Genomic DNA, 20886 nt, shown 5'->3' with positions numbered 1-20886 from the left:
TCCTTTGGGGGTAAAAGGGTTGAATAGTGCTACCGTAACTAACCCCCAATCGGTCGATGGTACCTCATGGCTAGAGACTATAAAGGTTTAAAGGTTTTAAAAGGTCGCTCATGAATGGCAGAGGCAAGGGACAGTGACATTGTCCTAGCAATCAGGACAATGCCCTAGAGACTGACCATATATGATTAGCACCCAAATCCCCTCTCCACCCAAGCTAGGACCAGGGAGGGCCAGGCAGTGGCTGCTGACTCAGCAGATAGACCTTTAGGCTCCCCCCAAACCCCCCAACCTTAGCTCACAAGGATGGTAAGGTTGCAGACACTAACGGCACTAAGGAGTCTGAGCAGGACTCGAACCCCCGACTGGCAAACACCAGGCAGAGACGTTACCAATCAGGCCACAGCTACCCCATCTTGGGTTTGTATCTTCTCCTTGGAATACAAACTAATAGGGGCAGATTTCATTTCAGATTTTATTTTGCACGTTTACTTTTCGGTACAATTCCGCGTACTATTATTATTATTATTATTATTACTATCCAAGCTACAACCCTAGTTGGAAAAGCAAGATGCTATAAGCCCAAGGGCCCCAATAGGGAAAAATAACCCAGTGAGGAAAGGAAATAAGGAAATAAATAAATGAAGAGAACAAATTAACAATAAATCATTCTAAAAAAGGCAACAACATCAAAACAGATATGTCATATATAAACTATTAACAACATCAAAAACAAATATGTCATAAATAAAATATAAAAAGACTCATGTCCGCCTGGTCAACAAATAAGCATTTGCTCCAACTTTGAACTTTTGAAGTTCTACTGATTCAAAAGTTCAAAGTTGGAGCAAATGCTCTTTTGTTGACCAGGCGGGAGAGCTCATAAAAATGCTTCAAAATTTATCTATCAAATAAACATACGTAAAGATGCATCAGTCGAGAGAATGCAACAGTACGTCTGTAACCGTGATGGCGACAAACAAAAATAGCTATTCTCTGACACGTCCTATTGCTAACCAACTACTTTCTAATGATTCAGTGGCCCTTTCAGTGAAGACATATCCCTATGCTAAAGGACAATAGGTTGTATAAACGTAGGAAAACTTAACATTTACAATAAAAGTTTAGTTTTGATATCAAGTCCTCAGATTACAATGGATTTTGTTTAAAACGTTTGGTGGATACAATGCTTCTCCCATAAAGGAATTCTATTTTTTCTTATTAAGTTTCAATTTATAACGAGAAAAAATCATCTTTAGTTTCTTTTTGATGTTGGCTACCTGCCAAAATTGGGGAAGTGCCATGGCAGATAGATAGACAATGAATTCCGTTTAAAATGTTTAGTGATACAATACTGCTCCTATAAAGGAATTCTATTTTTTCTTATTAAGTTTCATTTTATAACGAGAAAAAATCATCTTTTGTTTCTTTTTCATGTTGGCTACCTGCCAAAATTGGGGAAGTGCCATGGCAGATAGATAGACAATGAATTCCGTTTAAAACGTTTAGTGATACAATACTGCTCCTATAAAGGAATTCTATTTTTCTTATTAAGTTTCATTTTATAACGAGAAAAAATCATCTTTTGTTTCTTTTTGATGTTGGCTACCTGCCAAAATTGGGGAAGTGCCATGGCAGATAGATAAGATACTTAATCTAACTGTTTTTGACGTTGTTAATAGTTTATATAGGACATATCTGTTTTAATGCTGTTACTGTTTTTAGAATGATATATTGTTAATTTATTCTCATCATTTATTTATTACCTTATTTCCTTTCCTCACTGGGCTATTTTTCCCTGTTGGAGCCCTTGGGCTTATAGCATCTTGCTTTCCCAACTAGGGTTGTAGCTTGGCTAGTAATAATAATAATAATAACTGGTACGATGAACTAGGTTACTATAATGCATAACAAAGGTCTGCCTCTTGATATAGAAGGAAACGCACAACTGTACAGAAAAGTAAATGCCTGGCTACTAAACTATAAAATTAAACCATTATACAATTCTGTGATATATTTATCCAAACAAGAAAACGAATCTTCTTTATAGTATATTTCTAGGAGGACATTGCATCTACACAGTAAACATGGAGTGGTTCCCAAAAGCAAAAATTAGCCATCATTTTGAAAACAAATACGAAGATGCATAATCAAGTCTGAAAAAACAAACACAGTTTAATTAGCACTCTTGATACATAAAGAACACCATTGTAAACTCTGAACCTTTCTCTCCACCGAGATATAGCAAGAACCCAAAGGTGGGATGAGTTACTGAGCCACTAAGCATGGAATCTGCCCAGAGTACTGGATCCTGGGGACTCCAGACGGGGAGACGGGGCACAAAGAAGAGAAACTTTACTTTTTGTTCCAGTCAAAAAGTTTACAATTCTCGGATATCAGCAACGTGCCCAAGAGATAAGATTCATGAAAATGAAAGGGAATTTTAGGAAAATAGTTTCCAAGGGCTTCTAAAGCATTTTGGCCTTCAGAACAATATCTGTCACGGAGGCGAACTGCAAGGAGCCCAGGATTCTCTCTTGATTTCTTCTGGACGTTAATTTGTCCCTGAGAAAACGTTTCGTGTTCTTTGCTATTTCTGCCCTCTTGGCCTTCGGGAGACGTAGCGTATGGGAACGTAGATCCCATTGTAATCCCAGCCATTGAAACTTGGTCTCCGGGACCAGGCGGGATTTTTCGAGGTTGACCTGGAACCCCAACTGTCGAAGGAAGTTTAACACTCTGTTTGTTGCCGTCAGGCAGTTCTCGACGTCGTCTGACCAGATGAGCCAGTTGTCCAGGTAAGCTACTATTTGAATTCCCTGGGTTCGTAGTTCTTGAATTACTGTCTCTGCCAGTTTGGTCTAAAGCACTTTCAGCCTGAAAACACAGAGCAAAATAAAACACGTCTGACCAACCCAGGTGCTGATGGAGGAATGAAGATAAGGGGCGGGGAGATGTAGGGGTGGAGGGGGATGTTGATGAAGGAGAGGTCTAATTGGTGAGGGATCTATGGTCGTGGTTCAATCACGCCCCAGTTTTCTATACCGACACTCACAGAGTGAGCGAGCTAGGTTTATTCCTGGCATTCCATGCATCTCTTTTTATTTCTCTGGTATATTCAGCAATAACTATGCCTTAGAAATGATGCTATTGGAGCATTTCACTGGGCGACACAGGTTCCTCGCCCAAAAATAGATTTTTCCTTTTTCAAAATCCCTTTTTTATGGTGGCACGTTTCTCCGTAATCCTGGCTGATGACCATATTACAGATAACTCTACCATGAACACGAGTGTGTTATTTTGTAAAGAAAACTAGTTTGCCCCTTTTTGATAACATTGCACAAGGTCTTACACCACAGGAAGACTTGGATCCGTCAGTATGAATACCATCGTCTGGGTCTTCACGACTTGCATGTTGCTTAGGACGTTCAGGAGTACATGCATAATTTTTGGACTAATGAGGCTAGTGCATGCACACAAACATACATACAACACTACAATATATGTGTAATCCAAAGGGGATTAAGTATACATCTATTGATTTAGAAATTCTGTTAGCTATACTTTTGAAAAGTGGTGTATGTTTGTTTACAAAAATGTCGTTTTGATTAGAAAATATCTCTTATTTGAATTTAGTGGAAAGTGGGCCACACGGCCAGGTGCTATGACTCAGGAAAGGACACTGAGCACAAAGACTTAACTGAGGGATATCCCGATAGTTGTACTCTGGTATGAATTAGAAGTTGGACAGCAAAGAGGAAAGAAGAGGAAGTAGCAGTGGGTGGAGCTAAGGGATTGGGGGCATCACTTGCCTGAAACTTTTATGGCACTTCGCACGGTTACTAAGTCACGCTGAGGGGAGAGACGAGGGTCGCCACTTTAAGCTCGTGCTAATATTTTGGAGGACTTGAATATTCCAGTGCAGATTCTGAGTCCTTCACTGTGAATGGGATCTAAGCTCTTTTAAATACTGCATGTGATGCCGAGCTATTTATTTGGCTGCCATAGTCTAGAATAAATAAAACAGTTGCTTTATATACTATAGTAACATTAGGGTAGATCTGTCAGCTCCCCATATTGCATGTGTTAGCTTTTTATGTCAGGTTTAAAGCAATTTTTGCTTTTGGCATTCATGTATTAGTGTGTGGCTTCCAGTTTAAATTTCCGTCTATGAATTTCAATTGGGTTGATTGGGATCCGAATACTTCTCCCTTTTGAGTTCAAAATCGTAAAGCTTTCCGTCTAATACATACATACATACATATACCCAGGCACCTCCCCCAATCCTGAGGGGCAGCCGACATCAACAAAGAAACAAAAACAAAAAGGGGACCTCAACTCCCCACGTTCCCCCCAGCCCAACATGGGACTCAACCGAGCTCAGCTGGTACTGCTAGGGTGTCACAGCCCACCCTCCCACCCTCTGTCTAATACCTTCTTAAAACAAGGTTACAAGACAGCTTTTGTCTTTTCTGTAGAAAATTTAAGCCTACTGGTGAGGCATAAGCATATCTTTTTCTCTGGTAATGTTATAAATACCTTGGGCAAATTGTACATTGGACATATTGTATACTTAAGGCAGAGCAAAATAATTAAAAACCAACATATCGGAAATACCGTAGTTTAAGATCCTTTACCATTTGTATTAAAGCTTTATGAGCAGGAAGTCTGCCATAGTAAAATACCTATGTATGTATGCATAGCTTTCTGCATCAGTAGATAATTTTTGGGTTAATAACAGAGCATTCGAACAGTCGCTAGCCTACCTTAGGCTAGACTACTATACACACTCAGGTAGGTTTAAGGTGAGTCTTACCTGCTATTTTACTACTGTAAATCTACCAAAGAATGTCCTCAACTTACAAAGTTAATGGGTTCCAAAAATCTGCTTGCAAGTTGAAAGGTTTTTAACCCTTTTACCCCCAGTCTATTTGGAAATTTCCAACCCTTAACCCCCAGGGGGTTATTTTTTTCCCAGCACATTTTGCAGTATATTCTTTTTAAATTGCTTTAACAGCCTTAATTTTTGTCATAGAGAGGCCAGGTTGGTCTCATTCTCTTGGAAAATGTCTGAATTTTTTCAAAAAATTATCAAAAATATGAAAAAAAAAATTTTTATAGCATTTTTTTGCAAGGACGTACCGGTACGTCCATGGGGGTAAAGGGATGGCTTTTGTGAAACGTACCAGTACGTCCTTTGGGGGTAAAAGGGTTAAAGCCTACTGGTGAGGCATAAGCATATATTTTTCTGTGGTAATGTTATAAATACCTTGGGCAAATTGTACATTGGACATATTGTATATTTGAGGCAGAGCAAAATAATTAAAAACCAACATATCGGAAATACCCTAGTTTAAGATCCTTTACCATTTGTATTAAAGCTTTATGAGCAGGAAGTCTGCCATAGTAAAATACCTATGTATGTTATACATAGCTTTCCGCATCAGTAGATAATTTTCGGGTTAATAACAGTGCATTCGAACAGTCGCTAGCCTACCTTAGGCTAGACTACTATACACACTCAGGTGGGTTTAAGGTGAGTCTTACCTGCTATAGTCCATTTCTTTTATCGAAGGAGATTTGCACCAACTCGCAGCGGTGCCCTTTTAGCTCGGAAAAGTTTCCTGATTGCTGATTGGTTAGAATTATCTCGTCCAACCAATCAGCGATCAGGAAACTTTTCCGAACTAAAAGGGCACCGCTGTGAGTCGGTGCAAATTTACATAGCTAAAGAAAGTGACTATAGTTTACTACTGTAAATCTACCAAAGAATGTCCTCGACTTACAAAGTTAATAGGTTCCAAAAAGCTGTTTGCAAGTTGAAACGTTTTTAAAGTATTTTTCTTAAATTCTGACCTAGGGTAGGCTTCAAATGGCTACGATTTTCAACTGCAAAAGTCAACAAAAAGTCCCTTTTCATGTTGAAAATACCATCTTGCTTAATGGATTAAATTATATAAAATTGTTTTACTACAATATTCCATTATGAACTTTTGATATATTATCTGATCTATGATTTCAGATGGTCTTATTTGTATCTCCGATACAAGTCGAAAGTTTGTAAATTAAGGACCTTCAACATTGTACGTTCTATACTCACTTGGAAAATAACTGGCTAAGCATTTTTTCAGTGACCTCTGGTAAGACATTTCCGACCCATAACGATGTCAAACCTTCAGGATTTCTTGGACTGGAAAAGAAAATAAATAAAATGGTTACAATTTTATGCTCACAAAGGAAACGAACATTTCTGGTTATGGTCAAATAATATTTTCAATCTATAAAACTATGCAAAACAGATCATGAAAGTGATTTTTTTATAAAGAATTTCTACTGTATAAAGAATATTTTACGCACCATCAAGAAACATTGATTTTTTATAAAGAATTTCTACTGTATAAAGAATATTTTACGCACCATCAAGAAACATTGATTTTTTATAAAGAATTTCTACTGTATAGAGAATATTTTACACACCACTAATGACATTAACCTTTGATTATATACACATAACTATTGTAAATGATTAAACATCCAATTATCAAGAAATTTGTGACTTGTCAAATGTATACCCTAAGCGATTCATTTTCCCTCCCCGTTACTTAGCTATAATACTTTAAAATTCTGCCATGTAATAACTATAAATAATTACAATTACTGTACAAAAAAAGGCTTAAAAAGAAACAGAATATATGCTATACACAACATTGCGTAAACTTACATCAAACTAAATATCTAGTGTAAACTAAATTTGAATGAATGCTGCATAGGACATTAGTAAAAGGAAAAAGAAAAGAAGTACAATACCACATTTAATGAAGAACATACATAATTCATGCACACCACACAGAAAGATAACTAAGCAGTCTAGGAGATCGAGGATGCTCAAAGACCTGAACTAATAGGATTGGGTAAGGGGTTAAAACTAGAGCCTTCGCTAGAACGCGACCTGCCCCGTCTCGTGCGAATGCCACGTCGTCCTAGATTTCTGAAGGTGATGAATATGAACTGTTTTCGTATTTCTTATATTTGAAATCCTACATTTACAATATTCTAAAATCCTATAATTCTACAGGTGATGAATATGAACTGTTTTCGTATTCTTTATACCAGAAATCCTACATTTAGGATATTCTAAAATCCTATAATTCTAAAGGTGATGAATATAAACTGTTTTTGTATTCCTTATGTTTGAAATCCTACATTTAGGATATTCTAAAATCCTATAATTCTAAAGGTGATGAATATGAACTGTTTTCGTATTCCTTATGTTTGAAATCCTACATTTAGGATATTCTAAAATCCTATAATTCTAAAGGTGATGAATATGAACTGTTTTCGTATTCCTTATGTTTGAAATCCTACATTTAGGATATTCTAAAATCCTATAATTCTAAAGGTGATGAATATGAACTTTTTGTATTCCTTATATTTGAAATCCTACATTTACAATATTCTAAAATCCTATAATTCTAAAGATGATGAATATTAACTTTTCGTATTCCTTATACTTGAAATCCTACATTTACGATGTTCTAAAATCCCATAATTCTAAAGGTGATGAATATAAACTGTTTTCGTATCCTTATACCAGAAATCCTACATTTACAATATTCTAAAATCCTATAATTCTAAAGGTGACAAATATCAACTTTTCGTATTCCTTATACTTGAAATCCTACATTTACGATGTTCTAGAATCCTATAATTCTAAAGGTGACGAATATCAACTTTTCGTATTCCTTATACTTGAAATCCTATATTTACGATGTTCTAAAATCCTATAATTCTAAAGGTGATGAATATGAACTTTTCGTATTCCTTATACCAGAAATCCTACATACGATGTTCTAAAATCCCATATATACAGTTAAATACAGAAGGCTCTGGTACACCTCTCTCCAAAGAAGTGTATCCTGTGGAGGTGGTGTGCGGGACAAAAAGTCCCCTCTCTGCGCAGTAAGGGTGTGGCTGGGTGCAAGTCTTCAGAGTTTGGTGTACTAGGAATACCTGTCTCCAACTGTACAGTGTTGTACTTATAAATTACTAAGTGATAATTTTGGTTTACCAAGTAATTTGTTCAGGAAAAATCAACTTCAGCTAGAATGATATTACTTCTGTGAACAGTTAATCTAAAGAAATTGCGTATAGATTTGCAGGTAACTATTTTCAAGGGTTAATTTAATCCTGTTTTCACCTTCCCTTTCTCTTCTAAACGATACAAATGCGTGGACGGACTTATTTTGCTCAAAGCATGTAGCATTGTATATTAAGTGTTCCTCAAGTTTTAAAACCAATTTTCTGTCCTGTGACCGGTTAAGCTAAAGAAATTGCGTATAGATTTGCAGACAATATTTTCAAGAGTTAATGTAACCCTGTTTTCACCTTTCTTTCCTCTTCTAAACGATACAAATGCGTGGATGGACTTATTTTGCTCAAAGCATATGGCATTGTATATTAAGGTTTACTTAAACGTTTTAAAACCAGCTTTCTGTCCGAAGCCAAAGCCTACTTGTGTTCATATTTCCTTTTCTGATCTACATCTAAAACATACCTGATTTACAATGTTCTTCAATAAATGTAATAATGTTTTATCCTGCCCTTTTTTTGTTTTTCCCAACTGATCTACTATAACACTCATCTACACTGATCTTTGTTGATTATAAAACATTCTATTAAGTAATTTGTATTTTTCCTACCTATACAAACATGACCTTTACAATAGGGAACTCTGTATCATGTATCAAAGTAAGCTGTTAAGGATTTTGAATTCGTTAACGAGGTAGTTAACAACAGGTGGATCACTTAGACGAGAAACCCCAATTCCTCTGGCAAAGATTCCATCCCTTGAGACCTTCGACTCAGATCTTATAAGGGTAGTTCTGGTGGGATACCAGGGATGTTTAACTATAAAGGACTCAGATTTCTATAGATAGGAAAAGTACAAAATACTTTTAAAATTTTGCATTTGTTCCTATGTGCACATGAACCTTGTATCCTTTAAAATAGGGAGAATCTCATATTGGCGAGTAGGAAGTTCCCCTAGAACTGAACTGGTTAGTTCTCTTTCTTCCCTATAATCCATCAACCCTTTATCTACTCATCATAAGGACGAGTAGTCCGTTAGGCCCAACCTGCTATTCATGTACAAAATTATGTTGCCAAAGAAGGAATCACCTACCGGAGGGGAGACGCAATCTGGCATATGACAAATGGGATGGTACTCCTTCTACCATCCTCCCCCTAATAAAGGGATTTTGACCAAGGAAAAATCTATTATCTGGGAAAAGGACCTGTGTCGCCCAGTGAAATGCTACTTAAAGCACCATTTCAAAGGTATAAATACTGCTAAATACACCAGAGAAAAAAGTTGCATGGAATGCCAGGAATATACCCAGCTCGCTCACCCCTAAAGGGTGTGGGTATTAAAACTGGGGCGAGTGATACCACTACCAGAGGTCCCTCTCCAATTAGACGAATGGTGCCAAGAAGTGTAGCAGTACAGAAGAGCCAATCACTCTACCATTCAATCCAGAATCACATCTACACATTACTACAGCCAAGGTGCTTTCTGTCTTGGTATGAGAGTTGTGTAACTACTTGAGCCATTATCAGAACACCAAAAGCAAAAGTAGAGAAATTGTAAGCATGCTACTAAAGTAAGAAAAAGGATGTGAACATCTTTGAGTGCATTCTTCGCCAAGCTTTCCTTAGTTGAAACTCATCGGTGACGCCCTGCATGGCGACTTGAGAGCTTCCAGGACTTGCTGGGGTGTGGCGATCCCTAAGGCCCTCCATACTCCACCACACTGAAAAACTCATCACAGAAGATATCCACGCTCCAGCCACATACTCCCCAGAGACCGAGCTATTGGCATATACACTTGAGCCTCAACCATAGGGGAACTAGATAGTATTGAAAGGAGCTATAAATCTTCGACATCATCATGGGCATTGCCAAGCCAGATATCGGAGAAGATTTGGCACTCTTCTTTACCTCAAAGTGTAAGACTACCACTCGGCAAGAAGCATTGACCTGCATTCTGCATACAATAACTGCTAATAATCATACCACAGCGAGAAGTGCATACCGAGTGTGTGGCGCTAATAATCTAGCCCTAACAAGAAGTGCATGTAGTGTATGGAGTGCGAGTCTATCGCCGGTCTTGCCATAAAGCGGTGGTGACACTCATCCTTTCCGTCCCATTTACGAAAATACTCCCATTCTTACGGGGTGAAAAGACATGAGGGAGTTGGGATTAAGCGAGGAAGATGCACTGGACCGACGGAAATGGAGAAATGTGTTGAAGAACCATTACAATGACCCTAAATAGGGACAAGCTTGTAGAGAAAGAAGAAAGAAGTAGCCACCATAACCAGAAACATGATTGAAAAACAATCATCATCTTCCTGAAAATTATAATAAGTATGAAAGACTGGTAAGGCCGCAGCAGTACACCTGTATTTGTTATGGCTAAAGAAAGAAGTTACCTAATTCAATAACCACTCCAGCTCATGTTACAGATATTCCCTATTTTAAAGGATGAAAAGTTTGTGTACGAGTAGGAACAAAAATCGCTTAAACTACTGTGTAACTGTGTCCTCATGTAGATATGCTAGCCTCCCCCTGTCCTCGTAACTCTTATATTTTCCCCGAGATTTCTTTACTTCAATATTTAGTTATATAAATATAAAGCACCTTTAAAAGTGTAAGTACAATATTGTATAACTAAGCCTACACTGCATGTACTATTGTCACTTCTCCATTCTCCTGTGGTTGCACATTACAGCCAACATTAATCATTTTCAACATAGACTGTAGCAGTTCCTAAATACGCATTCTTCCTACCATACTGTGTAACCTTCCTTACTACATTAAAGTTGCAATATATTAGGCTTAAAATAACTCTCACTAATACTGTATATAGCTAGAGAGCAAATCTATGCTAAGCATAATCTAAAAGGCATAAGCACAGCCTATGGGCAAACGCTCCCAATAGCCTAACAACCTCCTTGGCCTCACAAGATTGCAGGCATATTCCTCACGTAATTTTATAGCCTCAATATATTGTAGCTGTCTTTCAAGGATTTTATGAATTGATAATACAATATAGATGTATAAGCCAAACGAAGATACTGTTTGGCCAACATTTGACGAGCAGAGCTCCTTTGACAAAGCCTAATTTCTTACGAAGGGCCTTGGTTAAACATTGAAAATATAAAGCAAAAAAGCTAACAAAAGATGGATGCCAAGTCTGCCTTCCTCATTTTTGTAATCCTTTTGATATTCATGCTAGGACCACTGGAACTGATAACCAGGTAACTATACCCAAAGTCCAAAGAACGTCATATGGACCTAATACCTTTTACCCTCTTTTTTTCCTTTAGCATATTGTAGCTTAATTCCCTTATAATTATAAGCCATTAAAAACCTACTAGCCTTTAACTATTTCTCATTATTAAACTTCACTTTAAAGCATTTTATTTTGAAGGTGGACACGACCTATAGCCACGATGGTATTTCTACTTATCTGGTATTTTTAACCTCCTTTGTCTGCCATCCAAAATGTATATTTATTCTTCATTCTTGTACATACTATATGACTCCTAATCTCATTTCTAGTACAGCTAAAACTTTAGAGCAATGACTGTAGTAACTAAACCCTTTAAAACATTATTTTACATCCTTTCCTACGCTTATGTTAGATCATACATTGATCTTAGGTTACGCAGGATCAACGGCACACGATATATTAGATTACAGTCCGTTGCCCTTGCCTTAGTACATGGAGTCCTCAAATTACAAACTTAAATGGTTCCAAGAAGCTTTTTGTAAGTTGAATTATGTTAAATTTTAGCCTAACCTGAATCCAATCCCTATGATTTCCAGCTACAAGTGTCACCAAATAGTCAGGTTTCATATGAAATAGACATCAGGTTATTACTAAAGGGATTTTGACGAAGGAAAATTCTATTTCTGGGCAAGGAACCTGTGTCGCCCAGTGAAATGCTCCTTATACTGTAGCACCATTTCTAAGGCATAAATACTGCTCAATATACCAGAGAAAAATGATGCTCGCTCACTCAAATGAGTGTCGGTATAGCAACTGGGGCGTGTTAGAACCACAGCCATAGGTCCCTCACCAGTTAGACCTCTCCTTCTTCAATATCCCCCCGGGAACTACGAGGTGCCGTTCTACCTCCGACTACTTTTGTTATTTCAAGTTAAATTTGTGTTTGTATCTCCAAACGTTTATAAGTCAAGGACCTTCTGTAACGTTAAATTTTCTGACATCACCTGGAGTCCTACAGGAAGTACAGGAAGTGTATAAGAAATACAATTACATGACAAATTTTTGAGGTCTCACAGCCGATATTGTGGCTCTGACGTCCTTGCAAGGCTCCTTGAAATATTCATGCATCCTTCATCCCTCAACCAGGATGCTATTGAGGACGAGCTCATGCCTGGCTACAGTGAGGACGGACTCATGCCTGGCTACAGTGAGGACGAACTCATGCCTGGCTACAGTGCCGAGACACTATTTGCATCTCTTATGAAGTTTTGGACAACTTTTCTCTCCTAAAACCCGAGCAACCGGTTGTGACAGACTATGCTACATCTGCCTTTCTCCTTCTAAAGTATAAGGCTTTTGTCCTTTTCTCCCCCACTTTCCTTCTCCTCCTTATTCCCATGTGTTCTATCCATTTAAAAGCTAATGTGATCAGGAAGAGACAACAGCAGCAACAACAACAGGAATTTTAAACTGAAATCTTATTATTTCCATACTAACCTTCAAATAAACGAGGTTATTTACTGCAAGTGCCAATGATAACCTAGACAAAAACCTTGAAAAAAAAAAGAGAGAGAGAGAGAGAGAGAGAGAGAGAGAGAGAGAGAGAGAGAGAGAGAGAGAGAGAGAGAGAGAGAGAGAGAGAGAGAGAGAGAGAGAGAGATAAATATACTATAGCTAAGAACAAGAATTAAAACAATTGAATTATAAAATTAGCTGGATCATAACATAAAATAAAAATTTTACCGATGTCACATTTAAAATCATATCCTAATTAATATACTGTAGTTCATTGATTTGATTGATTGATTAGAGATTTTCTGGCATCCTGACATCTAAGGTCATTGATGCCAAAACTGTAGTTCATAGGAATATTACAGCTATGGGTATTTGAAAACATTCCCAACCACAATTATAAGGGCAAGGCTACATAATGTACATCTTGAAATTTGTACAAGGTCCTATTTAAATAAGCAAAAAAGAAAAAAAGGTAGTTAGCAACTCAGCTCCTGTCAAAACCTGGCTACAGCTCTGATATCATGTGCACTAAGTTTTAATAAAGGTAAGAGAGACTCGCCTAGAGGCATGAGTTCCTTAACCCTTTTACCCCCAAGGTATGTTTAACTTTCAAGCACATTTTGCTATATAATTTTTTTAAATTGCTCTAACAGCCTTAATTTTTGTCATAGAGGTGTCAGGTTGGTCTCATTCTTTAGGAAAATGCCTGAAATTTCTCATAAAGTTATCAAAAATATGCAAAAAAATGTAAATAGAAAGTGTTTTGCAAGGACGTACCTGTACGTCCATGGGGGTAAAGGGATGAGTTTTGTGAAACGTACCAGTACGTCCATTGGGGGTAAAAGGATTAAGAAACGGTATACTAAGTATATTCAGAAACAGTGCCACAAAACCAATTTGGTTTAAAGGTTACTCAAGAATGGCAGAAGTAACGGAAGAACAAGGCTCCTCTCCAAGATAGGACCAGGGAGGACCAGGCAATAGCTATTGACAACTCAGCAGGTAAACTCATGGGCTTCCCTAAATCCCCAATCCCTAGCTCAAAGGGATGGTGAGGTTACAGACCAGAAACTGTCGAGCTTAGGTGGGTCTCGCACCCTTTTTAACAGTGTCAATCAGGGATGTTTATCAACAGGCTACCACAACCTTCGACCTCAAAAAACATCGTCTCGGCGCTCACGATACCCAAAATAAAGTATATTCTACATGCGCATAATCACCAGCACATGCTTTCGAAGTACAGTATTGTATACCTTTGCAATTCAACACGATGCCTTAAATGACCGCGGAGGTAGCGGCAGTAGGGGATTCAGCATTATGAGGCTTCATCTGTGGTGGATAACGGGGGAGGGTGGGCTGTGGCACCCTAGCAGTACCAGCTGAACTCGGTTGAGTCCCTTGTCAGGCTAGGAGGAACGTAGAAAGTAGAGGTCCCCTTTTTGTTTTGTTTCATTTGTTGATGTCGGCTACCCCCAAAAATTGGGGGAAGGGCCTTGGTATATGTATGTATGTATGTATGTATGTATATACAGCTTTAATAGGACATAAAATTAATTTCAAAAATTCCTGTCCACCAATGATTAATTGGTACAACTCCTAAGAATACTTACATTTATATTTATAGGCTCTGAAATGATGTAGCAAATATAACTCCGCAAACATATTCAGATGTATTAAAATGTGTATGCCAGAGTAAGGAGAGGTGTTGGAGGGCCTGAAAGCATCAAGGTGGGGGTTGTATTAAACCAGGAATCAGTACTTAGCTAATTTATTTTTCAACACTAGGTTAGATAACAAAGAGGTGGTAAGAAAGACGGTGCCTGCCATGGAGCACTTTATATGCAGACGACAGCATTGTGTGGAGAGACGGAGACCTGCACTCATGGATAGATGAATAAGGATAAAAAGGTCAAAGACAGTATAGAAGTGTATCACCACTGCACGGTACGAAAGGGAGAGTTTAAGGTTGGATAGAGAAGTAATGGAGAGTACATAAGTTCAAATACTTAATGTCTTTAGTACAGGACAAGGGGAGAACGGATGAGAACTTCTGAGGTCCTTTGCGACAAAGTAAACTTTTCAAAAGGTAATGGTACGAACACAATCAATCAGCTATAAGACAGTAAAGTTTTAAATTCCTAGAGCTCGCAGTTTTTAGCACAAAGTTAAGTAAGATGACCCACCCCCTACATCCTGATAGAGAGATCACAGATCAAGACCGGGGGAAATGTGTCTGTGGGTCTGGCTCGGTCTCAAGACTTGGGTTTCTGATGTAAAAAGAACAGACGACGCCAACAAGGAGGCTAAAGATTAGTATGAAATTTCCTGCTGTTGAAAACGTTAGTAAGATAACACGTTAAGATCACACAAAATTTGTCTCCTTGTCTTAAATGGTCTGATAAATGAAAGTATCAAATACCTTGAGATTGAACATGACAACACGCTGTTATCAACAAGAAATGTAGCTTTGTCTTGATAGACTAAGGTAGCGGGGGAAGAGATAAGCAATCTTGTTTGAAGGCCTTCACAGGTTGAAAACTTTTAATAAAATAGAGCATTATCAATGATTGAGAATAAACAGAATTAGTATTAGTCAAGGTAAAATGAGAGATTAAACTACTGTGCTACCTTTATCAGAAACTAATACCAAAATATTTTATTCATCAACAACAATGTGTAACGATGGCAAGAATGCAAGGAAATTACTAACCAAATCTAAAACTGAACTAGTTTTACTAAAAGAACATCTACTCTACTAAAATGATACTAAAAATTTTGGGTATTACACACACACTTGGTTAGTTTCTACTGCACTGCCACTGTACCTTGCCTCTGCCATTCATGACAGTCCTTTAAAAAAAAATATCATCGGCAACTTACAGTAATAGACTCTTCAGAAAAACTTCAAGATTACATCCACACCTAAACAGCTTGGTCAGATATGATGGACCTGCTTAAAATGTTTTCTTTACGGTGTTTAGCATCTCTCTTCTTTTAGTCTAGCTGGGCTAATTTAAGATAAGCAAATAACTTTCAACTGGGCTCCACAAGGCACTAGAAGAGTTACAAGACCCAGGCCTACATGGCTGAGGACTAGGCAGCATGAAGTAGTTGGTAATGAATGAAGAAGTATTGATTGAAAAACTCAAGACTCAAGACAGACACTGGATAAATCTAACCACGGCCCTTTGCATCAATAGGCATAGAAGGAGATGATGATGATGATATACCTTATCGTCATTTTGTTCCACACACTAAGCGCAACAAAAGATTAAAGAACAAGAGGAGCTCCAGCAAGAAACGCACAAAGATTGAGGATATCTGTGTTCAAGTATAACTTATCAAAAGTCTTGCAATTAGGACAATGTCTTGGTAATACACTGATGGAAAAAACCTGAGTAATGTTAAACAATAAGAGAGAAAGAAAGAGGACCATCATATTCTGGAAAAAAAATTCTTCTTTCATTTGCCACCTGGTACATGACAGGCAGGTGGCAGCTGTACCACACGTGTATCACACACGTTCGTACACTGTGACGGTATTTGTTTTTTGTATATTGTCGTTATCGGTCTCCCTTCCCACTGATAACCTGTTCAAGTCTTTATATCCTTGAATCATTGTGCCGTTCTTGCTTGGAACGGGCTGTATATATACTCATGCTATGTCGAAACAAAAGTTAATTGCATTCGCCTTGTCTTTCAGTAATCAACCAACAGACGAATCAACACAGCATAGCAGTCCCACAAAGGGGGTATAGAAAACTTCATAAATTTCAATGGAGGTCAATTTTGCACTTGCAGTAAATAGCCTTTTCTATTCGAAGGTAAGAATAATTGAAATAAGGTAAATTTTCCCCCAATTTATCTTTCACTTAATGTCCCCCCCAACTTTTTCAGCAGCTTAGAATACAGTACTTCTATTTGTACCTACATTTCTTTACTCACACCGTACGATTTTGCTTGCGGATTAATTGCTACTGCATACTGTCCAATGGTTTTACTGCGTTGGTACTCCTCTTGATTTCTATAAAATTTCCTTTGTAGTTTAAAACTATACATATAAACAATAGCCAACCATATTTCATTACCCAATAAGCTACAATTCACTAGCCTTACATTATAGTTATCAGCATATAGTGTCATTAACAAATCAAACATATAGAATATAGTAAAAAGTCAACGTGCTAAGTTAAATGCTAGTGTTGGAAAACAGGACGATTCCTCACTTCATTTTGACATCCTTCGAGGTTTGAGGTACTTTTACGCGTTTGACAAATTCATCTTCTTCGTCCGAATAAAAAACGTCGTCCAAGGTTTCTTTAAATTCCCCAGCTAACAAGGCATCCAAGGCAGGCTGTAGATGAAACAGTAATAATAAATTAATAAATACATATATACATATATATATACCAAGGCACTTCCCCCAATTTTGGGGGGTACCCGACATCAAAACAAATGAAACAAAAAAGGGGACCTCTCATCTCTACATTAATAAAAAAGGGGACCTCTCATCTCTACGTTAATAAAAAAGGGGACCTCTCATCTCTACGTTAATAAAAAAGGGGACCTCTCATCTCTACGTTAATAAAAAAGGGGACCTCTCATCTCTACGTTAATAAAAAAGGGGACCTCTCATCTCAACGTTAATAAAAAAGGGGCCCTCTCATCTCTTCGTTGATAAAAAAGGGGACCTCTCATCTCTACGTTAATAAAAAAGGGGACCTCTCATCTCTACGTTAATAAAAAAGGGGACCTCTCATCTCAACGTTAATAAAAAAGGGGCCCTCTCATCTCTACGTTAATAAAAAAGGGGCCCTCTCATCTCTACGTTAATAAAAAAGGGGACCTCTCATCTCAACGTTAATAAAAAAGGGGCCCTCTCATCTCTACGTTAATAAAAAAGGGGACCTCTCATCTCTACGTCAATAAAAAAGGGGACCTCTCATCTCTACGTCAATAAAAAAGGGGACCTCTCCTCTCTACATTCCTCCCAGCCTGACAAGGGACTCAACCGAGTTCGGCTGGTACTAAATCAAAAATAAAAAGAATCTTTAACCCTTTTACCCCCAAATGACGTACTGGTACGTTTCACAAAACTCATCCCTTTACCACCATGGACGTACTGGTACGTCCTTGCAAAAAACTGCTATTTACATTTTTTTTTGCATATTTTTGATAATTTTTTGAGAAACTTCAGACATTTTCCAAGAGAATGAGACCAACCTGACCTCTCTATGATGAAAATTAAGGCTGTTAGAGCAATTTAAAAAAAATATACTGCAAAATGTGCTTGAAAAAAAATAACCCCTGGTGGTTAAGGGTTGGAAAGTTCCAAATAGCCTGGGGGTAAAAGGGTTAAGGACAATAATTATAAAATTTCCTAGTATGCAAAGCATCCCTCTCATTGCGAGGAGATAATGTTTTTAGGTAAATATATAGAATTGCTTTTATTATCGTATTAGACCCTGCAAAATAAATTACTGTGCATAATACATACAGCGGTGCCCCTTAAATAAACAATAGGAAAGAATAGCTTCAAAATATTTTCAAATAAGTTAATAATTTACGGTGTTGGACAATAAAGAAGTCTCCTCCTGCTCTGCAATTTATTTATTTCCTTATTTCCTTTCCTCACTGGACTATCTTACCCTACTGGAGCCCTTGGGCTTATGGCATCCTGCTTCTCCAACTAGGGTTCTAGCTTAGCTAACAACTATAACTAATAATAATAATAATAATAATAATAATAATCATAATAATAATAATAATAACAATAACAATGCATTTAAAATATTTTATTTCAATTGTTCATTATTTCTTAAATCGTTTATTTATTTCCTTATTTCCTTTCCTCATTGGGCTATTTTCCCCATTGGAACCCTTGGGCTTATAGCATCTTGCTTTTCTAACTAGGGTTCTAGCTTAGCTAACAACAACAAGAACAACAACAAATAATAACAATAATAACAATGTGTTTACAATATTTTATTTTAATTGTTCATTATTTCTTATATCGTTTATTAATTTCCTCATTTATTTCCTTATTTCCTTTCCTCACTGGGCTATTTTCCCTATTGGAACCCTGGGGCTTATAGCATCTTGCTTATCTAACTAGGGTTTTAGCTTAGCTAATAATAATGATAATAATAATAATAATAATAATAATAATAATAATAATAATACATATACCAAGGCACTTCCCCCAATTTTGGGGGGTAGCCGACACCAAACAAATGTTCTTTCCAGCTAATAATAATAGTAAGGGGCTAGTCCACAAATGAAACAAAAACAAAAAAGGGGACCTCTACTCTCTATGTTCCTCCCAGCCTAATAATAACAACAATATAGGGCTTGTCCACACAAACATACAGAAATTGTAAGGACGAGCATACAACATCAACAAACATTACCGAACTCGACAACAAAACACGACACTCGCACTCACCTGTACATTAGTATATTTTCTGATTGCACTATTGGCTTGTCTTTCTGTAAATCCCATTTCTACTAAACGCACTATTCTAACTTTTCGTATTTCTTCTTGAGCTTCTTGACAACCCTTATCTAAACGAAGAACTTCTTCAAAGGCAGACTCGGCATCTATATATTTCTGGAAGAGTAAAAGTGGCGTTATGTCAATGAACTCAAAAAGGGGACAATCAAGCACACTATTCTGTCTTATTTCTCTTCTTGTTTTTTTTTCTAATTTTCATAGTTTATATATAATAAATCTACTTTAATCTTGCTTTTTTTTAGAGTATTTCATGTTATTTGTTGATTACTTCTCTCGTAATTTATCTATTTCCTTATTTCCTTTACTCACTGGACTATTTTACCCTGTTGGAACCCTTGGGCTTATAGCATCCTGCTTTTCCAACTAGGATTGTAGCTTATCTAATAATAATAATAATAATAATAATAATAATAATAATAATAATAATAATAATAATAATAAATAAATTAAAATTGGCTTCCCAAATTTTTGGGAGTTAGGGCCCCCAGGCTACCTAACTCAAAAGCCAAAAACTTGGGGTCAGGAGCTACAGCCCAGCAAACTCAAAAATTCATTTAATTTTTTCCCTAATCCCCTACCCTAAGCTAGGCTAGACTACTAGCAACTGGCAATTTAGATGACACAGCGCTAGTAAAATAAACTTGATAGCGCTGGTAAAATTAACTCTCAACACTTCAAAATAATGGAGAATGATTGGCAACTGCGGTTTCTCCATACTAAGGTTAAGAAAAGTAATAAATTCATTAGCCTCGCCAACAAGTATAAATTCCTAAAGTTAATAGCTTCTTTAATTGTTTTATAATTTCTTGCCATAGATTATATAAATGCTATTCAAATATACTTGAAAAACACATTACATGAATACTGTATTGTTTCTTTACCTGATATTACACACAAAAATATTCATTATTGTATACCATACGATATGATAATGCAGTCACTTTTGTAGTTCGATAGCTGTTTTATTTAGATAAAAAAACTTATTGAATTAGATGACATATATAAAAAATTTAATTTGTTTTAGTCATTTTTGTAAATTTTTAATCTCAATTCTATTTACATAAGCAAAATTTATGGCAGTAAACGATAATATATATATTAAACAATATAGTTTGTTTTACGCACTTATCACTTCTATTATAACTACAATAAATTTCTTGATATTGAACACATCATCAAATAACATTTCTATGTTATTTTTCTATTTCAACTCCACTACAGACATATATATCATAAGGATACTTACTCCTAAACCCCTTAACGAAGTTCCTCTTCTAAAATGTCCTTTAGGCCACTGAGGTGCTATTCTAATTGCCTTCTCAGCATCTTTTAAAGCTCTGAAATGGAACACAATCGTCATCTTTAGCCACTAGGTACTTCTTGTAACACAAAGTAAAGTTTTTCTACATAAAAAAATACAAATTTTCCTCATACTTCAGTCTGCAATGCTCCTTGCATAATGTCTTCTGTTGTTAGGCAAGAGGAGGATATTGCTTCATCTCATATATATCTTTGGAACCCCTAAAGTTAAAGTTGCGGGTTTTAGGTCTCCCCTGAGACGACCTT

The 20886-nt window shown here is 36.9% G+C and overlaps 1 protein-coding gene across 4 annotated transcripts in view; it reads right to left on the bottom strand.

Moving 5' to 3' along the window:
* Positions 1-20886, bottom strand: part of LOC137632068 (uncharacterized) — a 53874-nt gene that overhangs the window by 7979 nt on the left and 25009 nt on the right. For 3 of the 4 annotated variants that reach the window (XM_068364045.1, XM_068364046.1, XM_068364048.1), the window contains 5 exons: positions 20567-20657; positions 19252-19416; positions 17033-17160; positions 16738-16830; positions 6098-6187 (listed from right to left, as the gene is read on the bottom strand). In XM_068364045.1, the coding sequence (XP_068220146.1) occupies positions 6098-6187; positions 16738-16830; positions 17033-17160; positions 19252-19416; positions 20567-20657 (567 nt within the window). The remainder of the gene's footprint in view (positions 1-6097; positions 6188-16737; positions 16831-17032; positions 17161-19251; positions 19417-20566; positions 20658-20886) is intronic. The other variant, XM_068364047.1, reaches the window with a different exon arrangement.

Source organism: Palaemon carinicauda, chromosome 40 (assembly GCF_036898095.1).
Source record: "Palaemon carinicauda isolate YSFRI2023 chromosome 40, ASM3689809v2, whole genome shotgun sequence".
Classification (NCBI taxonomy): Eukaryota; Metazoa; Arthropoda; class Malacostraca; order Decapoda; family Palaemonidae; genus Palaemon; species Palaemon carinicauda.
Note: the sequence above shows the minus strand (reverse complement) of the source record. Positions and strands in the feature narration are given on the sequence as shown.